Genomic DNA, 13,129 nt, shown 5'->3' with positions numbered 1-13,129 from the left:
TTGGGCTCAACCAAACAGCCAATCCATGAAATTGACGCCCCTTTCTACTAGCCATGGTCAGGATAGGCCACCTTTTGCCATGCCTAGTAGAAAGGGACGTCAATTTGCCGGATTGGCTGTTTAGCCGGCAATATATCCGGGTCGCGTGTCCAAAATAAAACCACAGGTCCACTCATCACGTTAATAACCAAAGTTAAATATTGCAATGTAATGTGTATCCAAGCCCATGCAGACCTGTGGCTTCTGAAGTTAGTCTAGATGAAGAGTTACCCTTTTGGTTTGAAGGGGTTGTCCTATAAACAAGGCTCATCTTATTCAACAGGGTAGAGGAGAAGGGTCAGTTAGAGGAGGCTCCACCATACGAGATGGTCACCTCATTGCAATGGTTCTGAATACTTGTTGTGGATCAGTTCTTGTCTATAGCAACGCAGAAGGTGGATCAAACATAAGGCATAACCATCTCGGGTTGTCCAACGGAGCAGGTAGTACCCAAGTGCTACCACTAGGGACCACCAAGACTTGCTTATGGATTTCCCTTTCAAGACAAGATGTATTGCCTTAAAATAGCTCATGCAGGAAGGCGATTATACATACCAAGAAGTTCATCGATTCTCCTAAAGAATTCACGATAAATCTGCCCAGGATAACAAGACAGGCCACGGCCATTCTAGCACAAGAAAACAGGGGGTCAGAGGTCATGGGTCATAATCTGATATCCAAGCAGTGTAATGAAGACTGTCATACAGTAGTATAGTGCTGTTTTATTAGTCATCCACTCACCTTGGATTTAAAGCCAAAATTTTTGCTCATGCATTTTCACGCCAAGTGAATTGTATTATTTTTTTTTTTTTTGGACCTGTTGCTATGTAACCAGGGACGTTATCACAAAGCGTCTGGATGAGTTTCACATGCAAGGACCTGCCATTAAAAGAAAAATCAATGTAGTATTCAGAAAGACTGTCACAGTGTGTTACAGCTGATAATAAGAGGGTGTCATGCCGTCTGCGAGTGACATGGAGATGGGTCCAGAGAAACTAAATTTCCAGCACACGTCGGCCCCGCAGGAGGTATAAAGGGCACATATACCAATCATGCAGAGACAACCGGGCTCTATATTTAACACACAATAGAAATACGGAGTAAACCTGGTTATGAAACACAAAGCATGTATTATTATGGCCCAAAATCAAGGACGTTTTTGCCTCTGGTTCACTCAATATTCAAAATTTATCAGCATGGCTGTGAACTAAAATGTATATTTTAAGGTATATCTAATAAAAATATAAGAAGGTCACAGGTTGTGAATTCTAAAAACAACAACAACAACAACAACAACAATCCGTACTATAGACGCCGACCTAGGCGACTATACTGATCACCACAACCCCCAACGGTTGTGGATCAAACAATGGGGATACCACGTACCTGCAAATCACGGTGCCATGCACCATACCATCCAAAAAATACCTTGCAAAGAGGAAATAAAAGATGGTTCTTACCACAACTGGTAATGGTCTGTAGTTGTGTCCAGTGGTCAGCTGTGCTGTTTCCAAAGTACGTGTATTGACGGGAGCATTAAGATGGTAAAGGACATACCTGTATATGTTAGATCCAAAAATGTCACGAACTGTAACAAGGCTACAACTGTCCCTGTCCCCAGGTGTGATTAGCTCCCGCCCTGACAAGGGCAGTCCCAATAACTTGCCCTAGTTTAGAAGTTCTAAACTAGGGCAAGTTATTGGGACTGCCCTTGTCAGGGCGGGAGCTAATCACACCTGGGGACAGGGACAGTTGTAGCCTTGTTACAGTTCGTGACATTTTTGGATCTAACATATACAGGTATGTCCTTTACCATCTTAATGCTCCCGTCAATACACGTACTTTGGAAACAGCACAGCTGACCACTGGACACAACTACAGACCATTACCAGTTGTGGTAAGAACCATCTTTTATTTCCTCTTTGCAAGGTATTTTTTGGATGGTATGGTGCATGGCACCGTGATTTGCAGGTACGTGGTATCCCCATTGTTTGATCCACAACCGTTGGGGGTTGTGGTGATCAGTATAGTCGCCTAGGTCGGCGTCTATAGTACGGATTGTTGTTGTTGTTTTTAGAATTCACAACCTGTGACCTTTGTATATTTTAAGGTATATCTAATAAAAATATAAGTTTTAGTTCACAGCCATGCTGATAAATTTTAAACCTGGTTATGACTTAGAACTTGGGCAGCACGTGGCTCAGCGTTAAGCATTACAGCCTTGCAGCGCTGGGGTCCTGGGTTCAAGTCCCAAGATCAAAATCTGCAAAGAGTTTGTATGTTCTCTCAGTGTTTGTTTCCCCCAGTTTCCTCCCACACTCCAATGTAAGTCCCATTTGGCAAGTTCTTTGTAGCACTGGATAATCTGCGCTATATAAATAATGATACCGTTATTTATATAATTAGAACTTAGGGTACATTCACACAGCGGTATGTCTGCCGTGCGGGCATACCGCCGTGTGCTGGAGAGGAGGAGGAGGCGGCCCCTCCTCCCTCCATAGAGAATAGTGGCGCACGGCCGCACACACGCCAAAAGATAGAGCATGCTCTATCTTTTTGCGGAGTTGCGGGCCGGATCGGTGCCACACATGTGTGGCACCGTATCTGCGCCGCGCCGCTATTGCCGTCTATGGGGACGTACATGCGGCCGCAAATTTGCTGCCGCATGTACGTCCCCGCAGACGGCCATGTGAATGTGCCCTTAGGAAGATTTGCGACGCAAGAAAAGCTAAAATTTTTAAACACAGGTACGAAATGCACAGATTGCCTCCTGGAGGACTAGTTATGTACTGCATTACTATTAGTAAAGTAATGGGGGGCAGGGAGGAAAGAACTTGTTTGGTCAGGAGAGTGGACCGCAGCTTTATAAAAAAAAAAAATTAAATAAATAATAAAACAGTGAATCTAGGATATGGATGGGACGATTCTCGGCCTTGAAAAACCCGACAGTTTCATCGATTTTACACAAGTGATTTGCATTCCTTTGGCAAAAATCCTCATGAACTACAGTCCTGCAGCCCATGAGGACAAGGAAATTCTCTACATTTTATTGGTACCAACATTTGGAGAGACAAAGATCTGGACCGCCTATTATATAATGATTGCCGGCAGGCTACATTAACAAATCAAAGTTGAAGTTATTAGTTACATTTTAATCAAATTGCATGAGCCCACTAACCACTCGGAGGCGAGATTGTTCTAGTGGGTCCCTACGCTAGTGTGTGCGGCATCACATGGCATCCACCATCTCTGCAACACAGCGCCAGCAGGGACCAAGACCCAGCAGCCCCCCAGTACCCATAGTGGCAGGCTGAGTTCTTATGGCTGTGGTACTCCATTTTGTTCATTCTCCACCTTCAAAAATCTGTAATTTTTTAAATTTTTCCATGTAAAGAGATGTGTGGGGGCTTGTTTTCTGTGTAACAAATTACACTTTATAGCGACAGTATTTAATATTCCAAACCATGTACTGGGAAGCGGGATCAAAATTCCAAACCCGGTGAAATTGGTGGAAATTTTATGAATTTTATTTTTTTTTTAAGACTCTTTATGCGGTACTTTAACCCTGGGTTGTCTGATTGTCTGATGGCAGTATATCTTTCTGATCATCTATTACAGTGTGCCACTGGCACATTGTAATAAAATGATCAAAAACTATACAGCCTCAGGTCTTTGTGTGACCCTAGGCTGTCCTAGCAGTGGATAATTGTTCCCCGATGACATCACAGGGAAAGATGATCCAAGCCAAGAAGGTGCCACCCATGCTTTTTACCGCCGCTGGCAAAATGCTTACCTAGTATGGAGCAGGTTCAGCCCGTGAGCCCTCTCCATGCGCCGGCAGCTGACGTGTGACATACATATGTCACACATCAGTAAGGGGTTAACATGCATTGCTAATAATAGTAAGACTGTGGAAAATGCATTTATATTTCAAGACTGTTGATCTAAAACACTGCTGTGTTCCTTGCATTTAAACTGTTACCCAGCACCTACCTTCTGCTATAATATCTAACCAGAAGCCTGCTATTGCTCTCTTACTCAGAGCAGAGTGGAGGAACTGTGCTGCGAGATCAGACGCACACACGCTCTCAGTTTTGCTACAGTGCTGGAATATGAATCCTGCTAACTCACACACAACACAAACAGATTTTCAGGGCCACTACCAAACACTATGTGCAGCTTTGTATAGTCAAACCTGCTGGTAGACTCCTTCGAAGACGTTACATGACCATACATTAACACTGTGGGTCTCTACTGCAATTTTTCCCATTTCACAATGCAGAATATGGACACATCCCACTGTATGTGATCATCAATGGACCCTCCGTGTAGAAAATAAAGTGAATTAGTCTCACCGGTAATTCTGTTTCCATAAGTCCACCATGACGGCACCTGGAGGTTGCACCTTGACCTTTGGTAGGGACAGGAAGTTGCGAAAGATATAAGGCCCCTCCTCTGCCGCTGTTCCCCAGTGTCTTCCAAATAACCACCGGGGTTCCAGTAGAGAGCTAGAAGATATTAGCCAGACATCATTAATAACACAGGGCAGGGTAAATATAGCCGTCATGGTGGACTTATGGAAACAGAATTACCGGTGAGACTAATTCACTTTTTCCATTACGTCCCCCATGACGGCACCTGGAGACTTACCAGATAAATAGATTAGGGAGGGACCACAGCCTGGAGAACTTTCCGTCCAAAACTCAAATCATGGCTAGAAGGTAGATCCAGGCGGTAATGTTTTGGGAATGTCGATGTACTTGACCACGTAGCTGCCTTGCAGATCTGGGAGATGGATGCTCCCCGTTTCTCTGCCCAGGAAGTAGCCATAGCTCTGGTAGAGTGGGCTGTTATGTTTTTTGAGAGACTCACATCTTGTAGCTGGTAGGATTTAGAGATGGTTTGTTTTATCCACCTAGCAATGGTGGAACTTGATGATTTCTCTCCTTTATTTTTTCCCCCAAACTGAATAAAGAGGTTTCTGCACTTTCTGAAAGATTTGGTTCTGTCTAGATAGATTATGACAGCTCTTCTGACATCAAGGGTATGCCAGAGTGCTTCCTTCTCATTCTTTGGGTTGTTACAGAAAGATGGTAAAACGATTTCCTGACTTCTATGGAAGTCTGAGACTACTTTTGGGAGGAAAGACGTATCTAATTTTAGTACTATCTTGTCTTCCGAGATGATCAGGAAGGGTTCCTTGGAGGATAGGGCCTGCAGTTCTCCAATTCTCCTGGCGGATGTTATGGCCACAAGGAAGGAGGTTTTGAGAGATAGGTCTTTCAGGCTGCATTCCGAGAGTGGTTCGAACGGAGGCTTCATAAGGGAGTCTAGGACTAGTGATAAGTTCCATTTTGGTATCTCTGATCGGATTGTAGGTCGCAGTCTTAAGACTGCTTTCATGAACATCTTCACCCACTTGTGCTCTGCTAATGGGAAGTCAAAACAGGCGCTTAAGGCCGAAATTTGGACCTTAAGGGTGTTAGGTCTTAATCCTTTAGAAAACCCATCCTGTAAAAAATCCAGAATTTTAATGATATCCGGTTTGCCCGGAATCGGGGAAAGGTCCCCGCACCAGGATATATACTTTTTCCAGATCTTGTAGTATATTTTGTTGGTGATTGGTTTCCTGCTTGCTATTAGGGTCTGTATGACCTGGTGAGAAATTCCCTTAGCTAGGAGCAATTCCCTTTCAGGAGCCAGGCCGCTAGGTTCAGAAACTTCGGGTCTGGGTAAAGAAGAGGGCCCTGGTGTAGCAGGTCCCTTCTGTAGGGAAGGAAGATGGGTCCTGAGATTGCTAGTTTCAAGAGAAGTGGGAACCAAGGTTTCTTCGGCCAGAATGGTGCTACTAGGATCACTGTTGTCCGACTCGATAGAATTTTTTGTAAGGTTCTGGAGATTAGGGGAAATGGAGGAAAAGCATATGCTAGATTTGTCCCCCATGATTGGCTTAGGGCATCCAGTCCCATAGGGTTGTCCTTGGGTGAGATGGAAAAAAATACCTCTGTTTGAGTATTCTTTTTTGAGGCAAACAGATCTACCAATGGAGAGCCCCATTTCTGGGTTAGAGAAAGAAAAACTTCCCTGTTCAGGGACCATTCGTGTGGGTCCATCTTTTCTCTGCTCAAGAAGTCCGCTGACTGATTCTCTGACCCTTTTAGGAATACCGCTGTTAAGGAATCTAGGTGATTTTCTGCCCAGGAGAAGATCTTCTTGGTGACCTCCATCAGGTCCGAGGATCTTGTGCCCCCTTGACGACGTAGATAGGCCACAGTGGTCACATTGTCTGAGAGGATCCTGATATTCTTTACCTGGGTTCTGGGAAGCCTTTTTAGTGTTTCCCATACTGCCGATAATTCCCTTAGGTTTGAGGATTGTCTTCTCATCCAAGGGGACCATGACCCCTGAAGGTAACGGTCTGGAAGAACAGCTCCCCATCCTGAGGAACTGGCGTCTGTTTGGATGATCAGGACTGGAGTTGGATTCCATGGTATTCCCTTTTCTAGATGCTGTTGGTATTTCCACCAGTTTAGAGAATTTTTGACTTCCAGGGGAATGACCTTCTTGAAGTCTAAATGATCCAGGTTCTTGTCCCAAATTTTTAGTGTCCACGCCTGTAGTGTTCTTACATGGAACTGGCTCCATGATACACAGTTTATGCAAGCTGTTAAGTGACCTAGCAGTCTCATGGCTGAACGGACGCTGCATGATTTTTTCCTCTGGAATTTGTCTATGAAGGAGGTAAGGGATTCTCTCTTGTCTTGTGGAAGAAAAGAAGTTTGGCGTCTGGAATCTAACATTACTCCTAAAAATCTTGTCTCCCTCTGGGGGTCTAGATGGGACTTTTGGAAATTTATAATCCAGCCCAGATTCTGCAGGGTTCGTATCGTCCGATCTCTGTGATTGAGAAGAGTCGGGGTCGAGTCTGCCACTATGAGGAGGTCGACCAGATATGGAATAATTGAGATTCCTTCTTTCCTCAAAAATGCCGTCACTTCTGCCATGACCTTTGTGAAGGTCCTGGGGGCTGATGAAATTCCGAAGGGCAGGGCTCTGAATTGGAAGTGGCAGACCTTCCCTTGAGGTGATTCCACTGCGAATCTTAGGAATTTCTGATGATTCTTGTGTATGGGGACATGATAGTAGGCGTCCTTTAGGTCGATAGTGCACATTTGTGCGCCTGGAGGAATTAGTGGGGTGGCTGTCCTTACTGATTCCATCTTGAAATATTTGTATTTTATGTTCTTGTTTAGCCGCCTGAGGTTTATAATAAGTCGAAGGGTCCCATTTGGCTTTTTCACAAGAAATAAGGGGGAGTAGAAGCCCTTCTTTTCTTCTTCTTTGGGAACTGTAACAATTACCTTCATTGTTAACAATTCTTGAAGATTCTTCCATAGCTGTATTGTCATTCTCCGAGATGTTAGGTTGGAGACAAGAAATTTTTGTTGTGGAGGGGAGCTGAATTCTATCTGGTAACCTGATTTGATGATACTCAGGATCCACTTGTTTGATGTGATCGTTTCCCATCTGTGGAAAAAGAAAAGAAAAGAAGACGCCCCCCTACCTGGTAGTCACTGTTTTTTTGATTGATGTGGAAGGTTGGAGAATAGATATCCTCGGCCTCTTCCACCTTTGTTGAAGGACCAGCGGCCCTGTTTTCCTCTGCCTCTGGAGTCTTTAGAATCCTTGGGATTCCGAAAGGAATAGTTTTTCTGGGGTTTCTTAATTTCCGGAAAACCTTTCTTTTTATCAGAGGCTTTTTCCAGAAGAGTATCCAGTTCAGCGCCGAACATGAAGTCTCCTGTGAATGGGATGTTGCAGAGCTTTGTCTTGGATTTTACATCCCCTCCCCACTGTCTAAGCCAAATAGCCCTACGGACTGAATTAGATAGAGCCCCTTCTTTTGCTGACAGTCTGATGTTTTCAGCTGAAGCATCAGCAAGAAAGCCTGTCGCTGAACGCAGCAGCGGTATTGTTTGTAGAAGGAGATCCTTGTCCGCATCTGTTTTAAGGTGGTCTTCCAATTCTCCTAACCAAAAGAACAGAGTTCTTGCTACCGAGGTAGCAGCTATGTTAGACTTGAGGCCGAGCATGGAAGATTCCCAAACTCTACGGAGTAGGGCATCAGCCTTTCTGTCCATGGGGTCTCTTAGTTGGGAAGAGTCCTCAAATGGCAGGTCCGTTTTTTTCACCACCTTAGACACTTGGATGTCTACCTTGGGGGGGCTGTCCCAGGTTTCTGTCTCTTTGGGGTCAAAGAGTAACCTGTTCCTGAACTCTTTAGTGATGTTTGCCCGCCCCTCAGGATTCTTCCATTCCTCCTGGACAATATCTTTTAGGGTCTGATTTATGGGGAAAACCCTTTTCCTTTTGGATTTTAACCCTCCAAACAATTCGTCTTGGATGGATTTTGGCTCTACCACCTCTTCTACGTTAAGCGTATTACGTACAGCTTTAAGGAGGTTATCCAGTTCCTCATTAGAAAAAAGGTATTTTGAGGTTCCTTTATCCTCGGACACCGAGGAGACATCATCAAGCGAGTCCTTCCAAGAATAGGTAGGAGCCGCAGAGTATTTATCATAGTCCGAATCAGTGTCCTGGGATCTAAGTTTTTTAGGAGCTGGCTCTTGATATAAATCCGGATCCTGGACCAGTTCAGGTTCGGGATTTGGCTCAGGGCCCAGTCCCGGTATCGGTCGGTTTAAATTGGTAAACATCATAAGAGAGGATTGGAATTCCTCCCGCATGGCCGCTTTAAGCTCATTTAACATTGATTCCTTTTCCTGTTGTAGGGCCCTGGCTAGGCATTCAGAGCATAGTGATTTTGGATACAAATCTGATAATCTTATGTTACAGGAAAGACATCTTTTTGATTTAGTAACACATTTCCCTTTTTTGGGGTCCTTGTCTTTCTTCTCCTTGTCCTTAGGTCTAGAAGAGTCGTCCTAGGACAAGGAGACAGACTATATTAGAATCTAAACAATAATGCACACCAAATTTTTATCCCTTTTAAGTAAAGTTTTTTGGTTGTACTCACGGTACCCGGGACAATGGGGGAAGAACCAAGGTCGTCCGCCATAGTAAAGGATATTTTCCACAGCTTCAGTAGTGAACTCGTTGGTGGTATAGAGGCTGACACAAAGCAGGAAGCACTTTTAAACTTCCCGCCACCTTCTAAGCCAATCAGATGGCTTCTTTAAGAGTCACGTGACCCAACCCGGAAGTCGGGCGCACTGCGCATGCGCGAATCGGCCGGCGATACACGGCCGTCGCGCAGTACGCACCGGCGTACAGGAGGCAGTAGCTGTGGGAGGTAGCGCCCGGAAGCCGGGGGGCACCTCATCCAGGGTCCGGAGACCCATGCTCCCCTCGGCTTCAGCTCCAGGCCGCAGGAGGAGGGGAGCCAGGACGCGTCCCGCAAGACGTCCAGCCAGGAAGGGAGGTACAGCCCCCGCTCGCGGCCCGTCCTGGGGGGGTTTCTAATTTCATTCCTCCCCCCCCCCCCCCCAAGGGGAGAGACGAGGTCTCGCAACCCTGACCCTTGGTAGGGACAGGAATACACAGGGGGAACAGCGGCAGAGGAGGGGCCTTATATCTTTCGCAACTTCCTGTCCCTACCAAAGGTCAAGGTGCAACCTCCAGGTGCCGTCATGGGGGACGTAATGGAAAGTAACATTTTACAAAACGAGTAGTAGTAGTAGTCGTCGTCGTCTTGTATATTGCAGGTTATTGCTGTATGTAGTTGTAGTGCCCTTACAGAGATTGACGACTGAATTAAAAATGTGATAATCTCATGGGAATCTCTCAAAGAACCAAAAATGAAAAAAAAAAACTACATAAATATTTTATGATATCCCAATGCACTTACCTGATAGAAATCTCTTAGTAACGTGAGACAGGAAGTCCTATACACTGCACTTCCTTCCTGTAAGAAGCAACTAAAATCAGTCAAGTTTATACAACTACATTTATAGATACATATACAGGACGGGGAGAACCTGGCTCAGAGGGCTTTACAGCGGAGGGAGAATCCTGACATTGAGCTGCAGGCCAGGGTGAGGGGTCAAGAAGCCTGCCCCAAAATATATTAAAATATCTATCTCTCTGGATCTTCAGCATCTGGCAGTCTCCTACTTAAGGACACCCGACCCATAATTAAAGACAGACCCCTCTGCCCACTGTGACCTCTGGTGAAGCTCTCTGAATGCTTTACTATAGTCCCAGACTGCAATGATCAGCTGTAAGGCGTCTGTAATGAAGCTTTATTGATAATTCTTGGTCCAATTACAGCAAAAAATTTTGAAACTCCAATTGTCATTGGGGCATAACATTTTTTTTGTCTGGATCTACCATTATAAAATATACAGTTTCAACTTGCATACAAATTCAACTTAAGAAAAAATCTACGGACCCTATCTTGAATGTAACCCGGGGACTGCCTGTACTATCCAGAGTAACTCTCTCTCTCCGCATAGTGCTCACAATATGACCTTGTTCTGAGGTAGAGGAGCTGATGAGACGAGTTGTTGGCCTTCACCACACATGGGACAAAGTGTAACCCCAACAGGAATAATTACTCTAATGATAATTGCCCTGTTTACATCTGATGCATGTTCACAGCAGACAGAATCAGAAGAAGAGGCTTTCATACACTTATATTTCTTCCATTAGGCTCAGAACACACAAGAATTCCACAAGAGTTCTGGCCAAAAGCTCAACTTGTGTAAGCTGGTAGGTTTCTCCGAGACCAATATCATCACAGCATTTGGACCCCACATGTGCTCCATCAGCAGTAACCAGAAGACTAGCTGGGAAAGTTTGGGGACACATTGATGAGCGGACCAGACATTTGCAGGCAACCAGCCATGGCTATGACTGAGCAGGGGAACACTCCTGGCCAAGGCTAGTTGCGTCAATTACCCAGATTGACTGTTCGGCCGCCAATATGTCCGAACTCGAATGTTGGGTCTGCCCATTCTCTATGAGGGACAACGATTGTGACCCCAACTCCAGCTCAGATAGCATTCTGAAGTCTGCTTTCACGGGCCTAAAATATATTTCCCAACCATCCCAGATTGAGTGGAACAGTCGCAGATTTTCAGGGCTGCACCCCATCCCAACTATGCTTCCGTATAGTTGAACGCAATGGTGAAACAGGGATCCATGGGCTCCCCACATTATTACTGTGTGATGTGGTGTCATTGTCATGCCTTCCTCTATCAGAGCAACACATATCAGTGGCTACAAGGGAAAGAGGAGATCTGCTCCAGGGTAATGGGGACTCAGGGAGCATATTATTATACATTTCATTTAAAACATTTTTTAAAGGGGGAGCAAAAATGTAGGTATAGTAAATTGTGTAGCATTTTAAATATTGGGATAAATCAGGAAATGGGATATTATACAGAGAGGCCAGTAATTGAGCCCGGTCTGGTACAAATTAAAGGCAATCTACCACCAGGATGAAGGATTGTAAATCAAGCACACTGACATACTGGTGTGTGCCCCCTCTGGCAGAATCTGCATAATCTTTTAGCATCTTATGCCCTGGTGTTAACCAAATAAAAGTTTGAAAATTATGCAAATGAGCCTGAGGGGCTCCATCGCTCTTAACTCATTTACATAATGTTAAGGTCTCCGTAACAAGGACATAATGAGCTAAAAGAAGAGCAGATACTGCCAGAGGGGACACACACCAATATGTCAGTGTACTTGGTTTACAATCCTTCATCCTAGTGGTAGATGTCCTTTAAGTGCGAAGGCTTGTGGTGTTTGGGGATCCCAAAATTTGGGAGGCATTATTCAAGCAAACCTGAATCCCAGCTCTGATAAATATTATCAGGACTTCTTGCAAGTGACAAAAGGATCTTACAACCCCACAAAAATTAACTATACAGTAGAAAACTAATACTTGGTTACATCATGAAATTTCGGCACACCCCGTAAGGTCACATAATAATAATAATTCTTTATTTATATAGCGCACACAGATTACGCTGCACAAAGCATGTCAAATTGGTCCATATATATGGGGTTATAATCCGTGGTCCCTCTAGGAGTCTGGGGCTGTTCTGGTGGACCCCACCACCCACGTATTTATTAGTCAGCCGTTAGTTATAATAACTTACACCCCGGTATGTGACCGCCATTGCTCGCACTAAGTGGGCGTGGCATTAAAGTCACCCATAAGTGCTAAAAATAGCCCAAATCTCCCAATATTCAGTATCACTTATAAAACTTGTGTCAGTTTGGTAATATTCAACAAGACGTTGTAATAATTGTGCCCCACAGTTTGTCTTGTGGCTAGTAAAGTTTTATAGGTGGTGAACTTCCAGCCACTGTTGGTTCTAGATCCCTCCAATGATTATGGAGACCACAGACCTAGACGTATCCCTCAGCCCTGCAGCAGGGAGGCTCGCTGGCATCACCCGGCATCTCCTGTCTCTTACCTCCGCAATGAGAAGTCACACTTCAGCCCAGAAAGCTCAGTTTCATCTTCACAGCCGTTCCTCCTCCTGGGACTTGTAGTCTCCCCAGCAGCTGACCTCATTAAGCAGCAACGTCAAAGACTCGCCAGACAAACTACGATTCCCACAATGCCGCGCGGTTCTCGTGCGCCTCACCTGTCTGTGTCTACGGCAGGTAACAAAGCGGCTTTCAATCTCTTCTCCGCCTTTGAAGAGAATGGGCGATCGCACCAGGGGGGATGACGGGAATTGTAGTTTCAGATCCTATCGTAGAAGCTTGAGCTGCGGCAGGGGAGAACTCGATTTCCCGTCGTTCATTGCGTTAAGAAGACGGAAAGTACTATGGCGCGCGCCCCGATAGGACAAGGTTTCTAGGAGACCACGACGCTTCTTATAGCCGGGTGGAGAAACGTGGTTATCACTATCAATGCAGCTGTCAATACAATGTTATATCAATACAAATAAACTACAAAGTATGTGATACTAGTCATTGTCTATTCATTTCTATGGGACCATGAATATAAATGATCATTATTATACCCTTTTAAATGTCACCTGTGGCATCATCACTAAGTTTGGGGATAAGACTGGCAGTGTTATGATGGAATTGAAAATGGTGGCAC

At 44.9% G+C, this 13,129-nt stretch overlaps 1 protein-coding gene across 3 annotated transcripts in view; it reads right to left on the bottom strand.

The window, feature by feature from the left end:
- The window catches only part of C6H1orf159 (chromosome 6 C1orf159 homolog), a 28,730-nt gene extending 16,074 nt beyond the window's left edge, over positions 1-12,656 (bottom strand). Inside the window, exons 1-4 of one of the 3 annotated variants that reach the window (XM_072155885.1) lie at positions 12,489-12,656; positions 9,908-9,964; positions 781-918; positions 595-667 (exon numbers count right to left, since the gene is read on the bottom strand). In XM_072155885.1, coding sequence (XP_072011986.1) covers positions 595-666 — 72 coding nt within the window. In that variant the 5' untranslated portion in view covers position 667; positions 781-918; positions 9,908-9,964; positions 12,489-12,656. The remainder of the gene's footprint in view (positions 1-594; positions 668-780; positions 919-9,907; positions 9,965-12,488) is intronic. The other 2 variants (XM_072155883.1, XM_072155884.1) reach the window with 2 other exon arrangements.
- Between the last annotated feature and the right edge of the window lie 473 nt (positions 12,657-13,129).

Source organism: Engystomops pustulosus, chromosome 6, assembly GCF_040894005.1.
Source record: "Engystomops pustulosus chromosome 6, aEngPut4.maternal, whole genome shotgun sequence".
In the NCBI taxonomy this organism is placed as follows: Eukaryota; Metazoa; Chordata; class Amphibia; order Anura; family Leptodactylidae; genus Engystomops; species Engystomops pustulosus.
This window is presented reverse-complemented; position numbering and strand designations above follow the sequence as displayed.